The sequence below is a fragment of the Muscardinus avellanarius genome, assembly GCF_963383645.1.
Source record: "Muscardinus avellanarius genome assembly, chromosome: 4".
NCBI lineage: Eukaryota > Metazoa > Chordata > Mammalia > Rodentia > Gliridae > Muscardinus > Muscardinus avellanarius.
Genome location: NC_137789.1, coordinates 40,466,813 through 40,492,128, shown reverse-complemented (window position 1 = coordinate 40,492,128; position 25,316 = coordinate 40,466,813). Strand labels below are relative to the sequence as shown.

The window sequence follows — 25,316 nt, the reverse complement described above, 5'->3', positions numbered from 1 at the left end:
TTTAAGATTGATTGCCTACTTTATATATTTTGTTTTGTTTTTGATGTGCTAGAGATGGAACCCTGGGCCTTGGGCATGCTAGGAAAGTACTCTACCACTGAGGAGTATATCTCAGGTTTGTTTTTTAATCTAGCATTTATTAATTTTGGGGAAAGTAATTAAGATGTACTTTCGTGGTATTTCAAAATTTTTTCTTTTTTGGTGGTACTGGGGTTCCTGGAAACCCTTCTACCTCGGGGCTACACTCCCAGATATATTTTATACTTTTTATTTGGAAACAGGGTCTCTTAAGCCAGCGCGGCTTGCTTTGAACCTGCACGATCCTGTCTCTGCCTCCCAAGTACAGGGATTACAAGAGTGTGCCACCACGCCCAGCGTGGTATTTCAATTTGAACAATTTCTGCTTTGCACAATTTGTTAATTTTCTAACATTATCTATTTCATTACAAAGAAATTTTCCCCAGAAATCTATTAATTTGTTGTAATGTGATTTGAGCTATAATATCAATTAATTATAAAGTTCTTTAAGAACAACTTGCATTGCAAGTTTTTTTTTTTTACATATGTAGTTCTTTGGAAATAATTATATTATTCTAGTTTTTATGTGAACTGGCAAGAATTCAGCAAAAATTCAACCAGATTGTTTTGTATGCAGTCTTTTCAACCCCTTTTAGCAGTCAGAACAAGATTATAGTTTCCAGATGAGATTCTAAATGTCACATAGTGATGACATATATTTTCCTGGTTGGCCCAGCATGAGATGCAATTTTGCATGCCATGTCACGCTGACTTGCAGAATCCAAAAGCCATTATTTCCCAAGGGGCTTTCAAGAGTGATAGTATCAAATGTAGTTTGCATTTTGATGAAAAGTTGTAGGCATTGTTGCAGTTCTATGGCAATTTACTTAAAGCTTTAAAAATTACCTAACCTTTAGAAATTATAAAATATTATAGCTATATGAAGGTCACTTTCTTTTTCAATTATATAGATGTATATTGCCAAATAGAGTTGCCAAAAACAGTGATCAGTGTAAAACCTACGTCAAAGATTAGTAAGTATGATAGGTAAATCAGTTGACTAGAGACCAAATAACTGATTTCTGATCCTCCTCCCTACACCCACTCATGTCAAGCTAACCTCACACAACCTCATATTTTTCATTTATAAACTGGTAGCAAATATACCCAACAATACCTTACTATGTTTTTAAGGCCCTGGAATTCAATGTGTAAGAGTTTTTTAAAATATGCTTTTATGGTGCCTTGTAGTTTCATATCATAATGTAAGTCTTGTTGACAATGACATACACGCACACCTCACTTGGTGCCCTCCCCCACTTCCCATATTCCCCTTTCCTAATACAGAGTACTGAGATTGACTTTGGTATGTTCTTCTATATACACACACACACACACACACACACACACACACACACACACACACACAGTTGATGATAGTCTTTATATTAATGAACCTCTGTCTTTCTCCTTTCTTTCATTTAGACTGCCTCCCTGGCTCCACTGAGATTTCTATTATCTGGAGTTTTCTGATATCCCAGTTACTCCCTAATTTACATGTATTAGAGAAAACATATGACCCTTCACTTTCTCACTTAACATATTGTTCTCCAGGTCTTTCCATTTTCTTGCAAAGGACATAATTTTGTTTTTTATTGCTGAGTAGCATTCCATTGTGTATATTTCCCATAATTTTGAAATCCACTCATCTATTGATGGATACCTAGGTTGTTTCCATAATTTGGCTATTGTGAATTGTGAGAGTTCTTTAAAATGATAAAACACAGCCACCTGTCATGGTGCATGCTTGTAATCCCAGCATTTGGGAGGCTGAGATTGGAGGATCATGGTTTGCAGACAGCCTCAGCTATTTAGTGAGGCCCACCGCAACTTAGTGGGACCCTGTTTCAATATAAAGAATAAAAAATAGAGCACGGGGTGTAGCTTGAAGGTCAAATGTCCCTGGGTTCCATTCCCAGACCTGCAAAAAAAAAAAAAAAAAAAAAAAAAAAAAAAAAGATAAAACACAACTCAGAAGATTAAATTACTTTTTGAGTGTTTAAATGCTAAAAAGAAAACTGCAAGCTGGTGCACGCTTGTAATCCCAGCATTCAGGAGGCTGAGTCTGGAGGATTGGGGTTCACAGACATCCTCAGCTACTTAGGCCCTCCACAACTTAGTAAGATCCTGTTTAAAAATAAAGAATAAAAAAATAGGGCACCATGGAGGTCGAATGCCCCTGGGTTCTATCCCCAAATACCCCCCCCACACACAAAAGGTAATTGAAGCTTATTTTATCTAACAACTCTTGAGGTATGATTTTATTCTTTGTTTCAATCTTATTAATCAACAAGTTGCTTTAAAACATAGTATATCAATGCATGCTTACAAAATAACATTTATATCACACAATATTCTTCCTTTTGTTTATCTTCATTTGTCTAACCAACCTGGTTTCTATTACTAGTGTTCTTTTTCTTCTTCTCCTTTTTAAAGTAACATGGTCTTGTATCCATTTTCTGGCAGATTTCTACTTACGTATCTTACAGTCTATTCCAGCCTAACATTTTGCCTTTATCTTCTTAGATAAGTGTAAGTTTCTCTCTCTCACTGCCACTCACCTTTCTGATTCAAGCCTAAAATCTAGGGTTCCCTCTCCCCTCTTGTATCTTGTTCCTCTCCATTCTTTCTTCAAATTATATCTTGAATCTTGTTAGTCTCTTTGTATGCTGAAACTGTAGTCAGAGCCACTTCATATTTGTATAGAATAATGGAAAAATCATCTTAACAATCTTACTGGTATTATCCCATGTTATCTCATCCTCTGGTCTGTTATTCCACTTCATTATCTAGATGGCAGGAAACGTCATCTTATTAGAAATCCAAATTGGATCATGTTATTCCCAGTTTAAAACATGTCAGTTGCTGCTTCTTGTACTTAAGATGAAATTAAAACTCCTTGACATAACTTAGAAAGTTTGCCCCATCTAATCTCTCTCAGATTCTTCCATTCCATCATTTGTCATTTTTTCCTTACAGTGATCCTTTTCCCTTGTAGACTGTATCATGTGCTTTTTTGTCTGAAATTCGTTGCATATGAGATTTCTATACTTTCATGATTATGTACTTTTCATACTGTAGGTCTTAGTTTAAGTGTAAACTTAAAAGTAGAAGCCTTCCTTATTCAGTCTTCCCAAAATAGGTCTGTGCTCCTGTCCCAGGATTCCCTGCCTTACCATCTCTTTACTTGTCCTCATGAAACTAGCAAGTTTCCTTTTTTTTTTTTTTTTTGTCCTTCCCTAAAGTGAATGCCATGGATCTGATCTCGTCTAGTCTCTTTTGAATTTGCAGAATCTAAGATCCATTTCTAGGACTGAACAAATATGTCATAAGTTTCATAAATGGGACCTTTTTCTCTCATTATTTTTATTTAGAAACAATCACATTGCTTAATCCACTTCATGTCCCTTCACTCCCTGCCCTTTAGTTGATTTAAATTTTTTATGTCCTTTATGTCCTTTGTATGTTTTTTTACAGATTTTCCAGGGAAATTTATTGAGTATTTAGAAGTCAGCAGCTCATGGTACAGTTTCTTTGGTGTACATAATCTTTCAGTGTATTCCTTCTACATCAGAAGTTTAGATGAGGTTTAAAATATTGAATTGTGATAAGAATACAACCCAAGATATTTAGGTAAAATTTTATCTAGTCAGAAATGAAATATAATCTTGTGTTCCTGCAGTATTTTGAACCCTGTGCTACATGCTTTTGGAAATTGCAAAGTATATGACATAGCTTCTATGTGACGAACCTTAGGTTCTGGCTAGAAAGAGTAATGTCACTGTGGTAGGCATTATACAAATGAGGAAACTCTAGGGAAAGAAGCCTTTCTAAACAGTTTAGAAATTAAAGACCATATTCATCGTGGAGGTGCAAGTTGAAGTAGGCCGTAATAGGATTTGGGTCAGTCAAAAGCGACAACTTCCTTGGATGAAATCAGCAGGGGATGGCATTCATTGGAGTGGTGATTTTTTTTGCTTGTTTTTGTTTGTGATATTTAGGATTGAACCCAGGGATGTTCTAATTTGGAGCTATACTCCTAGTTCTATTTTATTTTCTATCTTAAAACAGAGTTTTACTAAATTGTGGAGCCCCCCATTAATTTGCTGCTGGAGTGGTCATTCTTTATTTGAAATTTATGGAAAACAAAGTTGAATAGATTCAGAGAGGCAAGACCAGCTTATACAGGGTTTTGAAAATCAGATAGGGAACTTTTTTGTTCCTTTTTATGTTATGTGCTTTTATTGGGCATTATAGTCTCACAGCATAATATAAATCATGCTAATAATAACATACATGCACACACCTCTTAGTGACTCCCTCACCTCCCCATTTCTACCCCCAGTGCAGAGTACTGAGATGGATGTTGGTATATTCACATGTATGCACATAACTAATGGTAGTATTTTCATTAATGAACCTTATTCTTTTTAATTGCTGTGTAGAATTCCATTGTGTATATTTCCCATAATTTTGTAATCCATTCATTTGTTGATGGACACCTGGGTTGGTTCTATAATTTGGCTACTGTGAATTTTGCTCCTGTGATCATGAATTTGCATGTATTACTGTAGTTCTCTAGTTTCACCCTCTTTGGAAAGATACCAGTAGTGGTATAGCCAAATCATATGCTGGATCCATTCCCAGTTTTCTAGGGAATCAGCACACTGATCTCCATAGGAGCTGAAGTAGTTTCCATTCTCACTAACAGTGTAGAAGAGTTTCTATTTTCAATACCACATCTTTGCCAACATTTGTTGTTATTTGATTTCTTGATGATTACCATTGTGATTTTGGTTAGATGGTATCTCAGTGTAGTTTTGATCCACATCTCTCTGATTGCTAATGATGTTGAACATATTTTCATCTATCAGCCATTTGTATGTTTTCTTTTGTGAAATGTCTATTCAGTTAATTTGCCCATTTCTTTATTGGGTTATTTGTTTCTCTAGTATAAAGTCTTTTAAGTTCTTTGTATATTCTACATATTAGTCCTCTGTCAGAGGAATAGCTGGTAAAGATCTTCTCTCATTCTGTAGGGTTTCTCTTTAGACTCGATGATTTTCTTTGATGAGCAGAGAATTTTTGGTTTGATATGATTCTACTATTAATTATTGTCTTAAATTTCCTGAGCTTTGTGGGTGTTGTTGAGGAAGTTTCTACTTGTGACTATGTATTGGATGTTGAACCTATGCCCTCCTCTAATAGCTTCAGTCTCTTTTCTAACTTCAGGTCTTTGTTCCATCTGGAGTTGATTCTTCAGAGTGAAAAATAAGGATTTAGTTTCGTTTTCTACAAATGGATAGCCAGTTTTCCTAACACCATTTTTTTTTAAAAGGCTTTCTTTTCTTTAGCATATGTGTTTGGTCCTCTTGTTGAAAATAAATTGACTATAGGTATGTAGATTTGTTTCTGTACCTTCTATTCTATTAAATTGGTCTATGTACTTGGTTTGTGTCAATTCTATGCTGTTTTAATTAATATATCTCTGTAGTATGTGTGTGTATATGTATATGTGTATATATGTATATGTATGTGTATATATATATATACAGGGGGTGGAACCCAGGGGCTTTTCTACCTCTGGCCTATACTTCCAGACCTATTTTATATTTAATTTTGAAACAGGGTCTCACTTAGTTGCTGAGAGCCTCACTCAGTAGCTGAGGCTGGCTTTGAACCTGTACGATCCTCCTGTCTCAGCCTCCCAAGTGCTGGGATAATAAGCGTGCGCCACCACGCCCGGTTCTGTAGTATAATTTGAATTCAGGGATTATGGTGCCTCCTACATGGATTTTATTGCTGATAATTGCCCAAGCTATTCTGGGTCTTTTTTGTTCCTTGATATGAACTTTATGGCTGATTTTTCTAGGTCTGTAAAGAATGACCTTGGTATTTTGATTGGGATTACATCTATTCTGTAGATCACTTTTGGTAGTATGGCCATTTTCATGATATTTATTCTGCTTATCCAAGAGCAAAGGAGATCATTCCATCTTCCAAGATCTTCAATATCTTTCTTAGTGTTATAATTTTCTCTGTAGAGGTCTTATACATTTTTGGTTATGTTTATTCCTACCTGTTTTACTGGTTTTGAGGTTACTGTGAATGTAATTGTTTTCTGTATTTCTTTTTCTGTGGATTCATGGTTTGCATACAGAAAAGCTATTGATTTTTTTTTATCCTGATACTTTGCTGAATTTGTTAATCAGCTCTGTTAGTATTTGGGGTCTTTTAAATATAGGGTCATAAGCTGGGAGTGGTGGCACACACTTGTAATCCCCATGCTTGGAAGGCAGAGACAGGAAGATCATTCCGGTTAGCAAAAGAGACCCTGATTCCAAATAAAAATATAAAAAAATAGGTATCTGGGAGTATAGCCCAGGGATAGAAGGGTTTCCAGGAACCCCAGTACCACCAAACACACACACACACACACACACACACACACACACACACACACATGCGCGCGCGCATGGGGGGGCATAATGTCATCTGCAAATAAAGATAATTTTATTTCTTTTATTACTATTTCAATTCATTTGGCATTCTTTTTTTGTCTTAGTGCTCTGATAGGAGTCTCAAGAACTATTGAAAGTGATTGGAGATACTCGGCATCCTTGTCTTATTCCTAATTTTAGAGAGATTTCTTGTAGTTTTTCCTTCTTCAGTATGATGTTAGGTTTATTGTATGTTTTCTTAATGATGATGAGATATGTTTCTTCTATTCCAATTTTCTGCAGTGTTTTTTCTTAACATGAATGGTTTTGGAAAATGTCAAATGCTTTTTCAGAGTCTATTGATATGATCATAAGATTTTTGTTATTAGTTCTATTTATGTGGTGAATAACATGCATTGACGTGTGTGTATGTTGAACCAGCCTTGCTTTTCTGAGATAAAACCAACTTGGTCATGCTGTACAATTTTCTTGATGTGGTTTTGAATGCCATGGTTAATATTCTGTTTAGATTTTTTTTGCATCTATGTTCAACAATGCTATTGGTCTCTAATTTTCTTTTCATGAAATATCTTTATTTGGATTTGGTATTAATGAGATACTGGCCTCATAGAAGGACTTTTGAAGAATTCCATTTCTTACAATTTAGTTCTGTTAAAATTTTGAAGAATTCAGCTGGAAATCCATCTGGACCTGGTCTTTTATTTGATGGCAGAATTTTTATTGTTGTTTCAATTTCATTGCTTGCTATTGGTAAGTTTAGGTTTTCCACAACCTCGGTTCAATATAGGTGTATTATATGTGTCTAGAAATCTGTCAATTTCTTTTGTTTTCAAGCTTATTGGTATGTACATTTTCAAAATAGTTTCTGATGATATTCTGAATTTGCCCACTGTCTGTGATGATGTCTTCTTTTTCATTTCTTATTTTAATAATTTGTGTTGATTCTCTTTCTTTTGGTGAGGTTGGCTATGAGTTTGTCAATCTTGTTTATCTTTTCAAAGAATCAGCTTTTTTATTTGTTGATCCTTTTTTTGTTTTTTTTTTCATTTCTTATTTTAATAATTTGTGTTGATTCTCTTTCTTTTGGTGAGGTTGGCTATGGGTTTGTCAATCTTGTTTATCTTTTCAAAGAATCAGCTTTTTTATTTGTTGATCCTTTTATTGTTTTTTTTTATTCTCTCTTTCATTTATTTCTGTGCTGATATTATTTCCTGCCTTCTACTCGTTTGGTGATTAGAACGTTCCTCTCTTTATAGGTCTTTGAGGTATGTTATTAGGTTGTATATTTGGAAACTTTCTGGGTTTTTTATGTAGAGAATCATATCTTCCTCTTAACACTACCTTCAAAGTGTCCCATAGATTTCAGTATGTTGCGTTGTGTCTCTATTTTCACTTAGTTCCAATAATTTTTTTTTATTTCTTCCCTTATTTTTGTTCTGATCCATTCCTCATTCAAGAATGTATCATTCAGTTTCCATGTATTATGAAATTTCGTTTGGTAGAGCTCTTGCATAGGATGTGTGAGACAATGTTATCAATTCCAACCACCATAAGACAAATAAAACAACTGAAAATCATAAATGGGTACATAAAGGTGTATTAATTTGATAAAAATGTCGCACAGTATAAGTTAAAGATTGCAAGAAAGCTTATATATAATTTGTCCTCTCTTTAAAAAAATGTCAGTTGCTTCTTTGATTTAACCAAACTATACTAAGTACTACATAAAATAAGTAAAGAATATGTGTATGGGTTTTCCTTTTGGTGAAATTAATACTCTCAATATTTAAACTCCACGGAAAATGTCTATAAACATATAAATTGAAGACTAGAATTTATATCTTTAAAGAAAAAATTTAACCTGGTATGGTGCTGTACACTTGTAATCTCACTACTTGGGAGGCTGAGCCAAGAGGATTGCAGGTTCACGCCCAGCCTCAGCTACTTAGTGAGGCACTCCACAATTTAGACCCTGTTTCAAAGTAAACAATAAAAAATAAGGCTGGGGATATAGCTTGGAGGTAGAATGCCTCTGAGTTCAATCCCTGGTACTGCAAAAATAAATAAATAAATAAATAAATAAATAAATAAATAAATAAATAAATAAATAACTTTTGGAATGTATTGCTCTTGGAAGTGATCTCATATTGTCCATATTGTCTAAGGACTGTACCTGACCTATCTAAGTATATTAGACTTACCTTTGTCTTTAAGGCTTTTACATAGCAGATGCATGTCCTGGAACAGAAAGGGCATAATTCTTTTTTTTTCATATTTTACTTTATATGTGGAACATATTGAAAATGATACACATTTAGATTGTGTTTGGTGCTCTCCCTCCCCTCCCCCCTTTCCGCTCCCCTCCTCCCAACAATGAGTGTTCAGGTTAACCATGTTATATTCATACTTTTACACATATTCAAATGTAGCTCCTCCATTAATCAACTTCAACCTTCTTCCTCTCCTATCCTTCCCTTCTAGCTTTGCTCATATATCCCCTTCATTATCTGGAGTCCTTTTGGTATCCCTCATACTCCCTAGTTTGGGTATATTAGAGAAAACATATGTCCTTTCTCTTTTTCTGCTTGACTAATCTCACTTAACATAATGTTCTACAGATCTTTCCATCTTCTTATAAATGACATGATTTTATTCTTCTTTATAGCTGAGTAGAATTCCATTGTGTGTATTTCCCATAATTTTGCAATCTAGTCATCTGTTAATGGAGACCTAGGTCGATTCCATATTTTGACTATTATGAATTGTGCTGATATGAATATGGGTATGCATATGTTACTATAGTTCTCTGATTTCAATCTGAAAGGGCTTAATTCTAAGAAGTATTTATTATGAGAACTGAGTCATTGCCACTGATTGTTTGTTTAAATCCTTGATATCATGAATCTTAAACTTCAAGAACAGAAGCCATTTGTATTAAATGTTAATGTTTGATACCCTTAGTTAATACAAAATAATAGGATATTTAGAGTTAACCATTTAACCATCATCATTACTTAAACCCTGAAAAGTAAAAATGGAGTTTTTTTTTTTTAAAAAACAACAACAACAACAACAACAACACTTTAGGTATTAAGATCCAGTTCAACCTGAAAAGGTAAAGGAATGCTATGATAAAAATTGATCCAGAGCTGGCCTTGGTGGCACATGCCTGTAATCCCAGCATTCAGGAGGTTGAGACCAGAGGATCGTGGTTCATGGACAGCCCCAGTTACTTAGCGAGGCCCTTTGCAACTCAGTGAGACCCTGTTTTTTTTTTTTTTTTTTTTTTTGCAGATCTGGGGATGGAACTCAGGGGCATTTGACCTCTGAGCTACACCCCCTGCCTTATTTTTTATTCTTTATTTTGAAACCGGGTCTCACTGAGTTGCAGAGGGCCTCACTAAGTAGCTGAGGCTGTCCGGAGACCCTGTTTAAGAAATAAAAACACTAAAAAAAAAATAGGGCTGAGGGTGTGGATCAGAGGTACAATGCCCCTGAGTTTCATCCACGATACCATAAAAAATAATTATTGATCAAGATTTAGAGGCAAAAAAAAAAAGTTGTGTAATTATGTGGCCTGGACTTACTGTCTATGCTTTTTCAGTTAATTTTGTCCCATTGGTAACATGTTAAAAATATGTACCAAAAGATTATTTTTTCTATAACATTAAAAGTAGTTTGGGGATAATCTAGAGAATGTCTTCAAAATCTAGCTATTGCTGAGCATGTTCGTACGTGCCTTAATTCTAGGACTTGGGAGGTTATGATAGGAGGATTACAGGTTCAAAGCCACCCTCAGGTAAAAGTTAGTGAGGCTCTAACAAGTTAACAAGACACTGTTTCCAAATAAAAAATAAATAGGTCTGGAGCTGTAGCCCAGAGGTACAAGGGTCCTGGTTTCCATCCCTAATACCACACACACACACACACACACACACACACACACACACACACATACACACACACAAACTATCCAGTAACCTCTACCATATGTATATACACACACACACACACACACACACACACACACACACATTTGCATGTATATATACACCCACATATATATGTATGTATGTATATACCCTATTACTATGCTCAGCTGCTGAGAAGTTAAACTTCAAATGTTTACAATTATACCATGAAGAATTATATAGAATTCTTGTCAGATTATAGAGAAAGGACCAAATCTAATTTTGGAAAACCAGTGACCATTTTTCAAAGGAAATAACATTTAAGGTAGAACTAATAGGTTGATTGTGATTAAAAAAAAAAAAGGAATACAGTTGAGTTTTAGTTCTGGCTACTTTCAATCTTTTCTATAGGTAAGTAACTAGTTAAGTTTTTATCATTACTTCATATATTTTATAAATTGATTTTATATACATTATAACATTTAAACTAAGTAATGTTCTTGATATGAAATCTAAGCATCATTTACTTTTGTTGTACATATTAGGAAACTGCACTGAGATTTCATTGATTTTCCCCAAATCATATGGCAGTAGCACAACTAAAACACCAATTCAAGTTAACCCTAAGTGTCCTATGCTTCCCGTGGTATGCAAACCAAAGAATAATATTCACATGGAATGGACCATTTCTATGGGATAATTAGTTATATTATTTTAATCAATCAAATTTATGTCTCAAAATTATTTATTGCTGAAAATAAAAATTGTGATAAATATGTTTGAAATAAGACTACCATGTTAAATATTCCATTTCCATTTGCTTATAATGCACTGCTGCCCAGATACCTTTTTGAATATCTTCAAAACTGGTTTTCTTTTCTTTCTTTCTTTCTTTCTTTCTTTCTTTCTTTCTTTCTTTCTTTCTTTTTCTTTTTTAAGTACTGGGAATGGAACGCAGGGGTATTATACCTCTGAGCTACAACCCCAGCTGTATTTTTTTAGTCATTTTGTTTCTTGAAACAAGGTCTCACTGATTTGTGAAGGGCTACCTCAGCTACTTAGCTGAGGTTGTCCTTGAACTGCAATCCTCTGGTCTCTGCTTCCCAAATGCTGGGATTACAAGAGTGCGCCACCATGCACAGCTAAAACTGGTTTTCTTTAACAAATATTTTTTGAATATATGTTACACACAGTGTCACCATCTCTGGGGGTTATAAGAATGATAAAGACTCATTCTCCATGTCCTTAAGATATTTTAAATCTATTAGAAGTGATCATATGTGAATCAAGTTGGGAAGAGAGGGAAATATGAGTGGATATGGTAAGTAGTCATTCTTACAGTATGGGTTAACACTTGTTTCAGAAAGTATCCTAGGTAAAACTTAAAATTAAATCAAACTTAATTTAGTAAGCTTTTATGATAATTTGAAAATAACATGTATTAATTATATATTTGCAGTAATATAAGATGTATAAATTTATTCGTCTTTTTAGAAAGCATATATAATTTATATATTATAAATTATTGAATTGTTTAATTGAAATTTACATTATAAAATTTATGAAATTTCTTTGGAGCAGCATTTTTTTTTTTTTGAGAGGGTATGGATACTTAGAATTGAACCCAGAGACATTCTATCTCTGAGCTACACCTCCAGAACTTTATATATTTTTTAGTTTGAAACAGAATCTGGCTAAGTTTTTGAGATTCCTGATAACTTTTTAAGACTGGCTTTGAACTTGTGATCCTCTTGTCTCAGCCTTCCAAGTGATAGCATTACAGGCCTGTGCTATCGTACCAGCTGAACAAAATTTTTAATAACATAGAGTGGAATATTACATTTTATATTATTATGAAAGAAAGAAATCTGTCTTTTATGTTCATCTTTTTTTTTTTTTACCTTGAATCACTTCTTATAATTGATTCAATGGGTAAGCTTCTTTTAATTTGAAATTTAGGATTAAATCTCAAAATGGGAAGACCCATTTCCTATTAATTTTGGATAAATCAACAGATTTGTAGAAAGGTATTTATTGACATATTACTTTTATACGGAGATATATATGAATTCTGTAATAGCTTAATTAATTTTCACAGAATACTTCAATGTTTACTGTAAATAGAACATTATTGTCATTTCACAAGTTTATCTCCCAGTCACCAGTACTTTGAGTACTTGTGAAAACCAGTAATTTTACAAGATAAAATGATCTATTATAGCATTTTATATCTCATGTAGAAGTTATATTTTTAAACAAGGAAAGTAACTACTTGAAAATACTTTCTGTTTAGTTTTGTGAAATTAAAAGTTATGCTTCTGTTAAGTAATTAGCCATTCTTAAACCTAGAATCCCGACCACTGTCAGTGCCTGTGAAAGCCATGTTGAACATATCTGAAGGCTGTAGAAGTCCTGAAGAACGAATGAAAGAATTTATTGGAATAGTGTGGAATGCAGTAAAGAGTCTCACACTACAGGTAAAATATGGCTCCAGTTTCTATAATATTTTTTAGTATTAATATTGGTAAAATTTTCTCACAAATAACACTCATATGAACTGTCTCATTTGCACATTTTATTTGAAAATGATGTTCTTTCCTTATTATTAACAAATTATATGAAAAATATATAAGATGCTCTATAAAATGTACAGGTTTTTAAATGTTACTTAAAAATTCACTTTACTGTGCTTGGGAGGCGGAGACAGGAGGATCCTGCAGGTTCAAAGCCAGCCTTGTTGGCTTAAGAGACCCTGTTTTCAAATAAAAAAAAATTTATATATATATATATATATATATATATATATATATATATATATATATATATATATGTCTGGAATGTAGCTTGGAGATAGAAGTGTTTCCAGGAACCCCAGTACCACCAAAAAAAAAAAAAAAAAAAATTCACTTTATTCTATATATTGTTTCCTTTAAATATTACTTAAAAACTTTAAAGCTTAATATAAAATTATATTCTCAGTCCTGAGATAAAATTTGAATTGGAATTAAATTAACAAGAAAATATTATCTAATTATTTGAATTAATTAGTTAATTATTTTATTGTTAACTTTTTCTCATTTTTACTTTTAAATGCAAAATGATTATAGTCTTAAAATTTTCCTATTTCTAGATTATATTTAAACTTGTAAAAACATATATGTGTGTATATATATATACATATATATTTATATGCTGTATCTGAGTTCAGTAAATTAAGTAAAGATAAATGAACAGTCACATATTTTAGTTTTTTTTTCCATAGAATCTTTCCTCTTAACATAAAATATGAAAGACTAAAACCAGGAACGTCTTTGGAATTTTATATGTACCAAACAAGTAATATCTATGTACTTGGGCTTTCCACTTCTAAAGATGCAAAAATTTACAAAGAGGGCATTGCTTCCATCTTAACAATGAGAACAAACTAGATGATCTATAAAGCTACAGTTAAGTTCTTAGAAAGCTCAAGTTTTGATTTAACATTACCTTACCACCAGTGTTCTAAAATCTAAAAGGTGAGATGCAAGCTGCAGATCAAGGAATCTCAGAAAACTTTAAATAGGATAACTAAAAGGAAAATCAGTTATGCACATTATAGTCAAACTGCTAAAAGGAGACAATTCTAGAATCAGATAAAGAGTAAGGCATGTTACATATAGATGGGCAATGCTAAAACTAACTTCTTATATCTTATCAGAAACAATCAAGGCCAGAAGGCAATGGAGTAACACTTTTCATATGCTGCAGAAAACTCTTAGCATATATATATTTTTTTTTTCTTTTTTTTTTTTTTTTTCCTCTGCTCTGGGGATTGAATCCAGGGGCATTCTATCTCTGAGCTACACCCCCAGCCCTGTTTTTGATTCTTTGTTTTGAAACAGGGCCTCTCTAAGTTGCCGAGTTCCTCACTCAACATCTGAGGCTGGCTGCAAACCTGTGATCCTTTTTTCTCAGCCTTCCAAGTACTGGGATTACAAGGATGCACCAATACACCCATCTACATATAATTATTTATCTATCAAGATATTTATAAAAATATCAACAAAACAAACACATTTAAAACAGGATTTTTCTCTAAGACAAATTTACTACAAGATATGACAAAATTGTTTAAGCAGGAGGGAAGTTATAACATTAAATCTAGGTTTTATAGGAAATAATGAAGTGTCCTAGAAAGGGAAACAGTGTTAGGAAATAACTGCTGAGAAAATAGCTTCACTTTGATTCTTGGTTGTTAGCTTCTTTTCCCTTTACTTTCCAATTAAATTCAACATTCAAATAATATGTTGTACTTAATCAAAATAAAGCAGCTTTAATAAAGATAAGAGTCATTTGTTCAGAAAGAGTTTATAAAGTCTCTTGTATGTGCTGTACTTAGACCAGTCCTTAGTCTTACATTTGTGAGGAAATTATCTCTGCCAACAATTAGTGGGAGCTTGGTAGTTTATTCTTCCCCAAGTGAGTGTCTAGATGAAAATATAGTTGACAAATACCTGACTGCAGCTTTTTGAACTCTAATCCAAGCCCTAGGAAAACCATACCCATATTTTTGACCCATAGAGATTCTAAGATACTAAATGTATGTTGTTTTAAATTGCTGTATTTATGGTCATTTGTTATACAGCATAAAAAATGAACACATACAGATATAAAGACATAACTCTGTTATAACCTGGTTAAATATTATAATAAAAATAAATTTTACCTATTACAAGTACTTTTAATAAATATATCTGTAAACACCTCCAGTTACATAATATTGGCCAGTGAAAGCATTTATTTGAAATACTATTCAATGCAAGAGCCAGTAACCAGGCTTTTGGCATTTATTTGAACCTCTCTTTTAGCTTTTCTAAGAGCAGAGTGAGAGGAAGTATAGCTTGCCAGTAGTTCACAATAGTGTTTTATATCTTAGTGAAGAACGATGGCTCTTTTTACCAGCATTTGCTAACTCTCACTGACCTGAGATAACATTAGGCATTTTACTGTTAACATTGTCCTAATAACTCCTTGTGTAACTCAGTTGTCCTCCTTCCCTACAGTGTCCTTTAATGCAGTGGTGACATCAGATAAAACCCGTGACATGACATGAATGCAGTAAACATTTGATTTATTTACATTTTGATAGTAGAAGCAGAATATAAACAAAAGTTTCAGGTGTTGTTCAATGTCTATATTTAATGTTACTCTTTCATCTATGATAAAACACTATCTCCTTATCTATTATTATTAATCACTCATTCCCCCCATAAGTATCTATCTAGGCCATGTGTTTTTGCTCCTTATAACAGCTCATATCTATTTATTTAATTACATGTACTTTTTTTCTTTATAACATCTTTTTCAAGAGAGACCATTACTGATGGAAATGACAATCCTCTGTGGTCAATTCAACCTCAGTTACTCTTCCTTTCTTGATTTGGTCAAACTTGATATATATTCCTACCTTCCTCTAGGTTGTGGTCCTAAGAAAATAGAAGTGAACAGTCCCCTTGCTTAATTCTTTTGTTTCACCACAATGCCTTACTAAGTTGTATGTGCTCCTATTCTGCGTCTATAGACTAAATTACCAATAACATAAATGAGCTATTTTCTTCTGGTCAGCATTAGTCAATTTCTTGTTACATATTAGTTTTATAATTCTCGAAAAGATGATTTGTAGTATACTAATTATTCAATATGCAGTAAATACTAAATCAAGTTAATAGTTAAGAGTAGTAAGAGTAACTTACTACTTAGAACACATTTCTCTATGTAATTAATTATGTTAGTTATGTAAGTAATGGTGAGCTTATCTGATTGCAGTTAGTTTGAAGTTATCATTTATGATTTGATATGAATAAACTTTCACTGCAGAAAGGGTTAATCCAAATTCTTTCAGATTATTCCCCAGTGCTTTTCTTTAAATATCAGGATTTTCTCTAGTACTTTAAGCTAGTGGTATTTTTGTTTCACTAAATTAGAAATATGCTGGGAATGGTGGCACACTCCTGTAATCCCAGTACTTGGGGGATGAGACAGGAGGAACACAGGTTCTTGGGGTAGCCTCAGCAACTTGTGAGGCCCTCCACACCTTACTGAGACCCTGTTTCAAATTAAAGAATAAGAAATACACCTGGGGATAAAGATCAGAGGTAGAATGCCCCTGGGTTCAATCCCTAATACCCATTAGTAAGTAAGCAAGTAAGTAAGTAAGTAAGTAAGTAAGTAAGTAAGTAAGTAAGTAAATTAGAAATATGAATTCTAGTAGGAAAGACATACTTTCCTTAGCATATTTTAAGGCTTTTTAAATTTATAATGCACTTTAATAGAAAACATCTCTAGAATTTTGATTTCCAACTTGTTGTATTGTTTTCTTTTGACTCTTAGTTGTAGTTTTTAATTCTAAATAACATGCTTCTTTCTGCTTTAGTTTATTATACTGTTCTGTTGTAGTGAAAGTACTTTGATACCAAAATCCCCCCAAATAAGATTGAATATGTCTTATATTTTATATACATATGAATAGATTACATATATACATTGAATAGATACATGTATTAATATATGAATTTTATATATTGTATACATTTATACATTGAATATAAACATTGGATAGATTCATATATATACTGTACCAAACAGTACATATATTTGAAATTTACATATTTGAGGTTCTATGCGTAGTCTCTTAGAGCTTATGTGCATTTTAAAAGTTAATTTCCCAGTGGTGGCCCTAAAATTGAAGATGTAGAATTTAATTTGATAATTTGCTTCTTGGCTCTGTGATAATAAATATATTTCCCTTGGTTGTTTTTTTAATTTACATATATTCTTTGTGAAAAATACTGTATTTTTTTAAATCTTGTTAAAATATAAGTAACCTAGCCAGGCATGGTAGCACACACTTGTAACCCCAATACTTAGGAGGCCAAGATAGGATGAATGCAGATTTGAGGCCAACATCACCAATTTAGAGAGGCCTTCAGAGACTTAGTGAGACCATGTTTCAAAATAAAAAAAAAATAGATTGTCAATGTAGCTCAGGAGTAGAACACCCCTGGGTTCAATCCTAGTACCACAAAAAACAAAATAAATGTACCCGAGAATAATAAGCACATTAATGTGTGTGTGTGTGTGTGTGTGTGTGTGTGTGTGTGTGTGTGTGTGTTACTGGGGATGGAACCCAAGGGACTTCTACCTCTGGGCAACACTCCCAGACCTATTTTTTCTATTTTTTATTTATTTTGAAACAGGGTCTCACTAAGTTGCTGAGAGCCTCACAAAGTACCTGAGGCTGGCTTCAAATCTGCATGATCCTCCCAAGTGCTGGGATTACAAGCATGTGCCACCATGCCTGGTGCATGTTACCTATTAACACTTTAGTATAAATTTTTTTATCATTTAAAACAGCCATTTTACCAAAGAGTAAGTTCCTTATAAAATATCAAACCAAACAGTAACAAACAGTAAATTGGCTATTTTAAATAATGAATTTATAGATATATCTTAGAATGTAAATACATCTTAGTACACATTTTCTCCATTTATCTTTCACTTCACTCATTGTTATATTCAGCCATTGATTTTTTTATATGTATCATGTTATATGCTCAGGAGACAAAATATACATAATAGATCTCTTGATCTAGTAAATAGGCCAGTGACCAGGTAAGAAGTATCTTGTATGGAGCTCCTCTTAGAGGGGTCCCTTGGAAAACTATTTTGACCCCAAAAGAGAATTGGGATGTAAAGATAGATATATAATGCCTTCTTCCTGATTCATTTAGAGACCAGCCCAGATGAGTATCTCTTCATTTGTAGAAGAACTAGGTGTCACCATTGTATGGTCTAAAAGCTATTTAAATTTTACTGTGATCTTAGATACATTTCATAAGGGTTCAAGTACTTGTATTAAACGCAATCTTACTCTTATCCATTCTATAATGTATTTAAAAATTAGTGATTACCCTTTTTTGCTATCATTTTTAGAAGTTCAATAATGTAACATGGATGATAGTATTAAGTTACATGATTATTTGACATCTCTAGAAAAACATTCTAATTTAAATAGTATCAGAAACCTTTATAAAGTAACTTGTAGACACATAAATGTTTCACAGTATAAAATTTACTGGAGAATGACTTTCTCTGAGTTGGTTAATTAACTGGTATAAGATTTATCTCGCCACCTGAAACAACCAAAATTATTGAAAAATCTATGAAATAATGGTTTTAGAACACTAGACAATCAAATTGGACAGTAATCTTTTGGATACACAAGGTACAATCATCAGGGCTTATGATCAAATGAATTTTCAGAATAAGAGAACATGTTATAACATGTTGTCATTTTCTAACTGTTCTGTGTAGAGATACTGAAAATATTTAACAAAAGGAGTACAGCTTTTCAAAATTAGTGGCAAGTATAGTTTGAATTTGCATATGTATTTGAAATAACTATGAGATGGCCAGTTAGTAGAATATTCATACCTAGAGTTAAAGGAACAGGTACAAGCAGAGTAAAAAATATAATTTGGGAGGCCAACTTTCAGATGATTAAGCCCAGGAGATTTTATCATTCAAGAAAACATGTAAAGTTGGTAGAAGAGCTAAGGAAATACCATTTTTAATGTAGCAAGTAGAAGGGAAAATATTCTTGTCAAAAACTCTAAGGTAGTGAGTGGTAATGTAGGAGAGGTTAGATAGTTTTTGAAAGTCAAGGGAATCTGAAATTTCAAGGAACCAGCAGTCAGCATGATCAAATTATAGATGTCAGTGTTGGGCTTGACTTTACTTATCTATAGCATGTAGCAGATTACTTCAATTTTAGCATTCTTTTGGGTCTTTTGTTTGTTTTATAGTGATGCAAGGGTTCCTTTATTAGCTTTAGCACATACAATGAATTTAATCTTATATGTTATTATGAATGAATAAGTAGAGCTAGTTATAACTCATTTGTTCCTTTTTGAAACTTTTAGTTATGATAAAATATAACATAAAGCTTACCACCCTGCCTTTGGAAGTATATACTTTATTTTGAGTAATCTTATTGGTTATAAATTTACATCCAATTTCAGTAGTTTTAAGTGAATATATATATATATATTGGTGGTACTGGGATTGCATAGGTTATTTTGAATATGACCTAGTCCTTGTTTTGCCTGACCCTATTCCCTGCCCTGTATTAAACATTGTGTGTGTGTGTATGTGTATGTGTGTGTGTGTGTGTGTGTGTGTGTGTGTGTGTGTGGTACTGGGGGTAGAACCCAGAGGCTTTCTAGCTCTGGGCTATACTCCCAGACCTATTTTATATTTTATTTGGAAACAGGATTTCACTAAGATGCTGAGAGCCTCGCTAAGTAGCTGGGGCTGGCTTCGAACCTGTGTGATTCTCCTTTCTTAGCCTCCCAAGCGCTGGGATTACAAGCGTGCACCACCATGCCTGGCTAAACATACCGTATGTTTATACATTTCCAGGTGCTAATGTATTATGAAATTTAAAAAAATAAATTAGATTCTGATTAAATAATATTTAGGTTCTAAAATTCTGAGTTTTGAACAAAAAGCAATGTCTATTTTCTAAAATGTTTTATAAACCAAAATGTTAAGCAAAAAACTGTGGAGTTATCCTCAGATAAAAAACAAGTAGGTAAATGTGTTTAGGACCAGAGTTCCTGGAAAGTTTATTTGGGAGCCAGAGTTGTTATTTTACTAAACCCATGTTATTTTCTACTTAGGACAAAAAACTTATATTGCATAAAGATATTAACAATATTTGCTGTAGCTTGCTTTTCAGTGGGAAAATAAAACTTTCATACTTTGTTATAGTGGATTATTTTATAACAATACCTGTAGCCTTAGATCATCTTTTTCATGTAAACTTAGATTTTGAGCTGTTTAACAATAGATTATTAGTATAAACTCATTTTTTGCCTGCAGTATTTATTTGCACACCAACAAAAGTTTTGTTATACTTCAGAGGGCTACATTTTTATTTTACAAGCACATAATTAGCAATAGCATGCAGTTGTAAAGTACAGGTGTTTTACCCTGGAAATCATAAAAAAGAAATCATTGTCCTTGTTATTGCCAAATTCAGTTTTTTGTTTTGTTTTATTTGTCACACATATTGATGTTCATATTGTCCTCCTATAGCATTTCCTGTTTTTTTTTTATTTTGTTTATTTCATAGGTAATCTCTGAACCATCCTGGTTCCTTACTTTTGCCAGTTCTTTTCTGTTATTTTTTTAGGGACCACTTCTTAACATTTTCTGTGATTTTGATGACATGATGAAAGTGTCAAAGTGTCTTCAAGCACAGCACCATTCACCAGTTAGGCTATGCTGGGGAATTCTCTCTCCTAGGAAACTCATCTGGAGCATGGCCAACAATGAGATAGTCATATTGCTTGATGTCTGGTGAACTCTCCGACTTATCTCTGAATAAAATAGGAGACGACATTTCAGGCCAGACAGATTAACAGTCAGTTACATTAATTATAAAAGCAAGATTTTAAACAGTTCACAATGACAGTTCTGCATAGAGACCCACTTTCTTATTTATAGGCTTTGAACAGTGATAGCTATTGCATAGTAGTTTGTTAGAAGGAGGAAGTCTGGAATTCAAATCTAGGAAATTTTTCATGCCTTCTCTTGACAAATTTTTATGAAAAATGTGGCAATTTGTCATACTCACTCTGGAAAAGAAGATAACTTAGGGTTACTTTTGAGATTTTTAACCCAAGAACCCCAGTTGGTTATACTGGCACTTATTACTCAAAATACTTTCACGATACATTCAGAATTTATAAAATAGGAAAGCTGATTTGCGTTAGTTTTATATAGTTGTTACATTACAAATGGAATACTGCTTATTTGGTGGCCTCCAGATACATAGGTAAACAATAACATTTAAAAATAAATCTGTTGCAAATGTCTTTTGCAAATGAAATCCATAATAATGGATTTGGTAAATATAGATGCTTAGTATTTGCTTACTGTCTTTATTTAGCAAACATTTAGTTGACACTGTATTAAATATTTGTATCAATGCTATGATGTTTCTCTGATTACAGATTAGGAAATGGAAGTCATGGAGACTTATCACAGGCCCCATAGCTGGACTTGAACCCATCTGACTGACAAATCATTTTTATTAGCACTCTTTTAGACTGCTTCTTCAGAACCAAATTATGAACAACATGCATGGAATGATTATTTTTAATACTTGATTATAATAACCATGTTTACTTATTTAACAATTCTTCATCAAATACCTGGTACCTGCTAGATACTGTATCATGTACCAAAACTATTGAGTGAACAAAATAGGCCAAGTAATTTGACTAAAAAAAGGTTTCATTCTAGTGAAAGTTTAGTAAGAATATGAGTTCTCCATCCTGTGAGGATATTAATGTTCTCATTTTAAGCTTTTGATAACTTTTATATGTCTTTTTATTCTGTATTCCTTACTTTCAGCTTAGCTCATGGTAGATATTAAAGAATGCATGAATAAAAGAAAAAGTGAATGCAGTACAGCCTGCAATGTTTATTTTATTATTTCTGAAGAATAAAATGCATTTATATTAGAAAATATTTTATTTTATAGAAAATTTACAAAATATACTGTCACTAAAGTTTCAAGTTTTAAATACAGAGGACTATGTTATTTTGGAATAGAAAATAGTTATGCTACTTAGAAGGGTTGAAGTCTAGACAGGCACAGTTGTATTCACCTATATTCCCAGTTCTTGGTAGTTTAAGACAGGAGGATTACAGTCTGAGGCTAACCTCAGCAACTTTACAAGACCCTGTTTCAAAATTAAAGAAAAAAAAAGTAAATAAAAAAGGCTTGGGGCATAACCCTGAGGTAGAATGCCCCTGGACTTGATCTCCAGTGCCAAAACAGCGCAGAGGACAGAAATAGGTTGCAGCATTTGAAAACATTACTACACTAATTATGTTAAATAATGGTCAATGGCTAATTAAGATTTTCAGAATAAAGTTTAAGGTCATGGCTAAACATTAGAGTTCATGTTTAGCATTCATAAGGCCCACAGTTCAGTCCCTAGGATCCCTAAAATTTTATATTAATGCCCAAATGAAAGCCTTTTCTTTTTAACTGAGTTGCAATCACCATTATAGATCACATAAATCAGAAACTTTAATTTTTCAAATTAAAATTTTTCATGTAAAGTTAGGAAAATGCATATAGCTTTTCAAGTGATACATAACTTGAAACTTATGGGCAAAAAGCATTATAGTCATTTTATTTATTAAAGTAAAAATAGCAAATAAGTTTCATCTTATTCCTTTATCCTCAGTATATTATACTTAGATATGTACCTAATAGGAATCAAAATAGAGGTGGTTCTACTTCAAGAATTTGTAATAATCTCTTCACTTTAACACATGAATGTGTTCAATATTGGCAGAAGAACATGTTGCTACCAAAACTGAAACAAGATCCTTGAAACAGAAAGGATGTTGCCATGGAAAAATGAAGTAACACTCCATGCAGCTGTGATACATTAATGAATAGGATATTTTTTTAAAAGATCATTTGTGTTTGGTGTGGCTCAGAGGGTCCCAACCAGATGGTTTCCATGAACATGTTCTGACCCCCGGCTCGGGGACTTCTTACTGGCAGATTACTTCATTTTCTTTCCCTTGGATTGTCAGATCCTTACATTAATGCAAAATTTACTGCTGCAGATTTATATTCAGTAATATAAATCACTCACAATTTTACATTAAAACCACTATTTTAGACAAACAGTTTTAACAGTTATTTTAAAAGTGTAAAAAGATTTATGTGAGAGCTTCAGTATACATAATAGATATAACTTTATAATAATTTTGAACCATTTGTATTATATGTATGTTTTAATTCTTAACATAAAAGGAATCCTCACAACATGTATCATATTTTAGAAAGTTTATCTTTTATCGTAGTTATATTTCTCTTGCCAGTCTACTGTTGATTCTTTATATATTGCTTAGATTGCTTAAATTCAATAGAATAATTGAGTTTTGAATGAGTAGAATTTGGGATGTTTTATGACTTTGAAAATGTTGGTACAATTAAAATTTCTTTCTTTGTATGTTTGCACATGGTAGTATATTAAACCAAAATTGCCTCACACTGTTGAGCATTTTACAGTATAGCATCAATGCCTATATGAGGTTGTAAATATTTAACTCTTCATATTTTGACTATCTAACCTGAATTAATGGAAAATATGAGCTTACTCTGCCATTTTAAATTACACAATTAAGCATCACTTCTGATTTATGTTAATACCTTAAAACATAATTGTAATATATCAGAGGCAGTATAGACTTATTGTTTCAGAGTAAATAAAATGGTATCTTTTTTTTTTTTTTTTGGTGGTACTGGGGTTCCTGAAAGCCCTTCTACCTCCGGGCTACACTCCCAGACCTATTTTTACATTTTTATTTGGAAACAGGGTCTCCTAAGCCAGCGCACGCGGCTGGCTTCGAACCTGCGCGATCCTCCTGTCTCTGCCTCCCAAGCGCAGGGATTACAAGCGTGCGCCACCACGCCCGGCTTAAAATGGCATCTTAAGACAAACAACTAAATACCTAATGCATATACACTTAAGTTATCTAATCAGAAGATAAAATATTAGAATTAATATAACAAACTCATATTTTATGAACCAGTACATTTATTTATATTTAGTTATATTATTTATTTTGCCACAAACTTCCTTGTATTTTTTTCTGGTGAATTCAGTAATTTCTCTATACCCTAAAATCGGAATTCTTTATTCATAGGCTGATAAATTATTTATTATATCAAGGAATTCATGATGTTTTCAATAAGGAACTTTTTAACCCCAAGAGAGTGATATTACTCTATCTTCAGTTATCTTTTATAAAATATAGCCTCTTTGTTAATGTAATTTTCTAGAGTATCCAGGCATTACTCAAATAAAAAAAATTATCACACCTTAAAATATCAGCTTTGTAAGGCAGAAAATATTTTATATAAAGTTGATATTGTAATTTATATTTGCTTAAAAATAAGTCAAGTATTCTATGCTGTTGGATCTATTTATCTATCTATTTATTTTTGTGATACTGGAGATTGAACTCTGAGGCATTCTACCTCTGAGCTATACCTCCAGCTGTATTTTTTTTTCTTTATTTTGAAACAGGGTCTCACTATGTTACAGAGGGCCTTACTAAGAATCTGAGTCTGGCCACGAACCTGTGATCCTCCTTTCTCAGCCTCCCAAGTACTGAGATTACAAGCATGTGCCATTACACCGGGCTGTGATGGAGCAATTTAATAAAGTCAGCAGACTATTACTTTGAAAGAGCCAACTAAGAATAATAAATTTTAATCTACTTTGCTTCTGAATTAGGAACTCAGGATGAATTTCAGGTTTTGGTTTGGGCTTATATAGTCTTAACTCTTTAAGGATCTGGCAACATAAGTAATGTTTAAGTAATTTTTAACAAAGAGGAGAATAAAATTTTACATCAAATTATAATTTGGCTAATAAATTGAAGAATGAAAAACATATGAAACTGCTTATTTTTAAAACTTCTGATTTTTATTACTATATTTCTGCTCATAGATAATAAATGTGACATATACTTGAATCTCAATACATGTATACAAATTAAACTAGTCTATGATGTAAACATGTTCTTTAATGATTGTCTAATGCTATAAAATGAATAGTTAAAAACTTTGTTATATTCTTAGTCTGTAAAGTAAAAATTTCAAGGGCCAATTTCACATAGAAATGGCTATATATATATATATATATATATATATATATATATAGCAACTCTAAGGCCTTATCTTGTTGGTGTTAACAAAATCTAATGAACTGCAAGAGAAGAAAGA

At 32.7% G+C, this 25,316-nt stretch overlaps 1 protein-coding gene across 3 annotated transcripts in view; it reads left to right on the top strand.

Moving 5' to 3' along the window:
* VPS13B (vacuolar protein sorting 13 homolog B) overlaps positions 1–25,316 on the top strand; it is a gene marked incomplete at both ends in the record, with an annotated part of 689,491 nt that overhangs the window by 266,010 nt on the left and 398,165 nt on the right. For all 3 annotated transcript variants that reach the window (XM_080693506.1, XM_080693505.1, XM_080693507.1), the window contains one exon: positions 12,800–12,927. In XM_080693506.1, the coding sequence (XP_080549632.1) occupies positions 12,800–12,927 (128 nt within the window). The remainder of the gene's footprint in view (positions 1–12,799; positions 12,928–25,316) is intronic.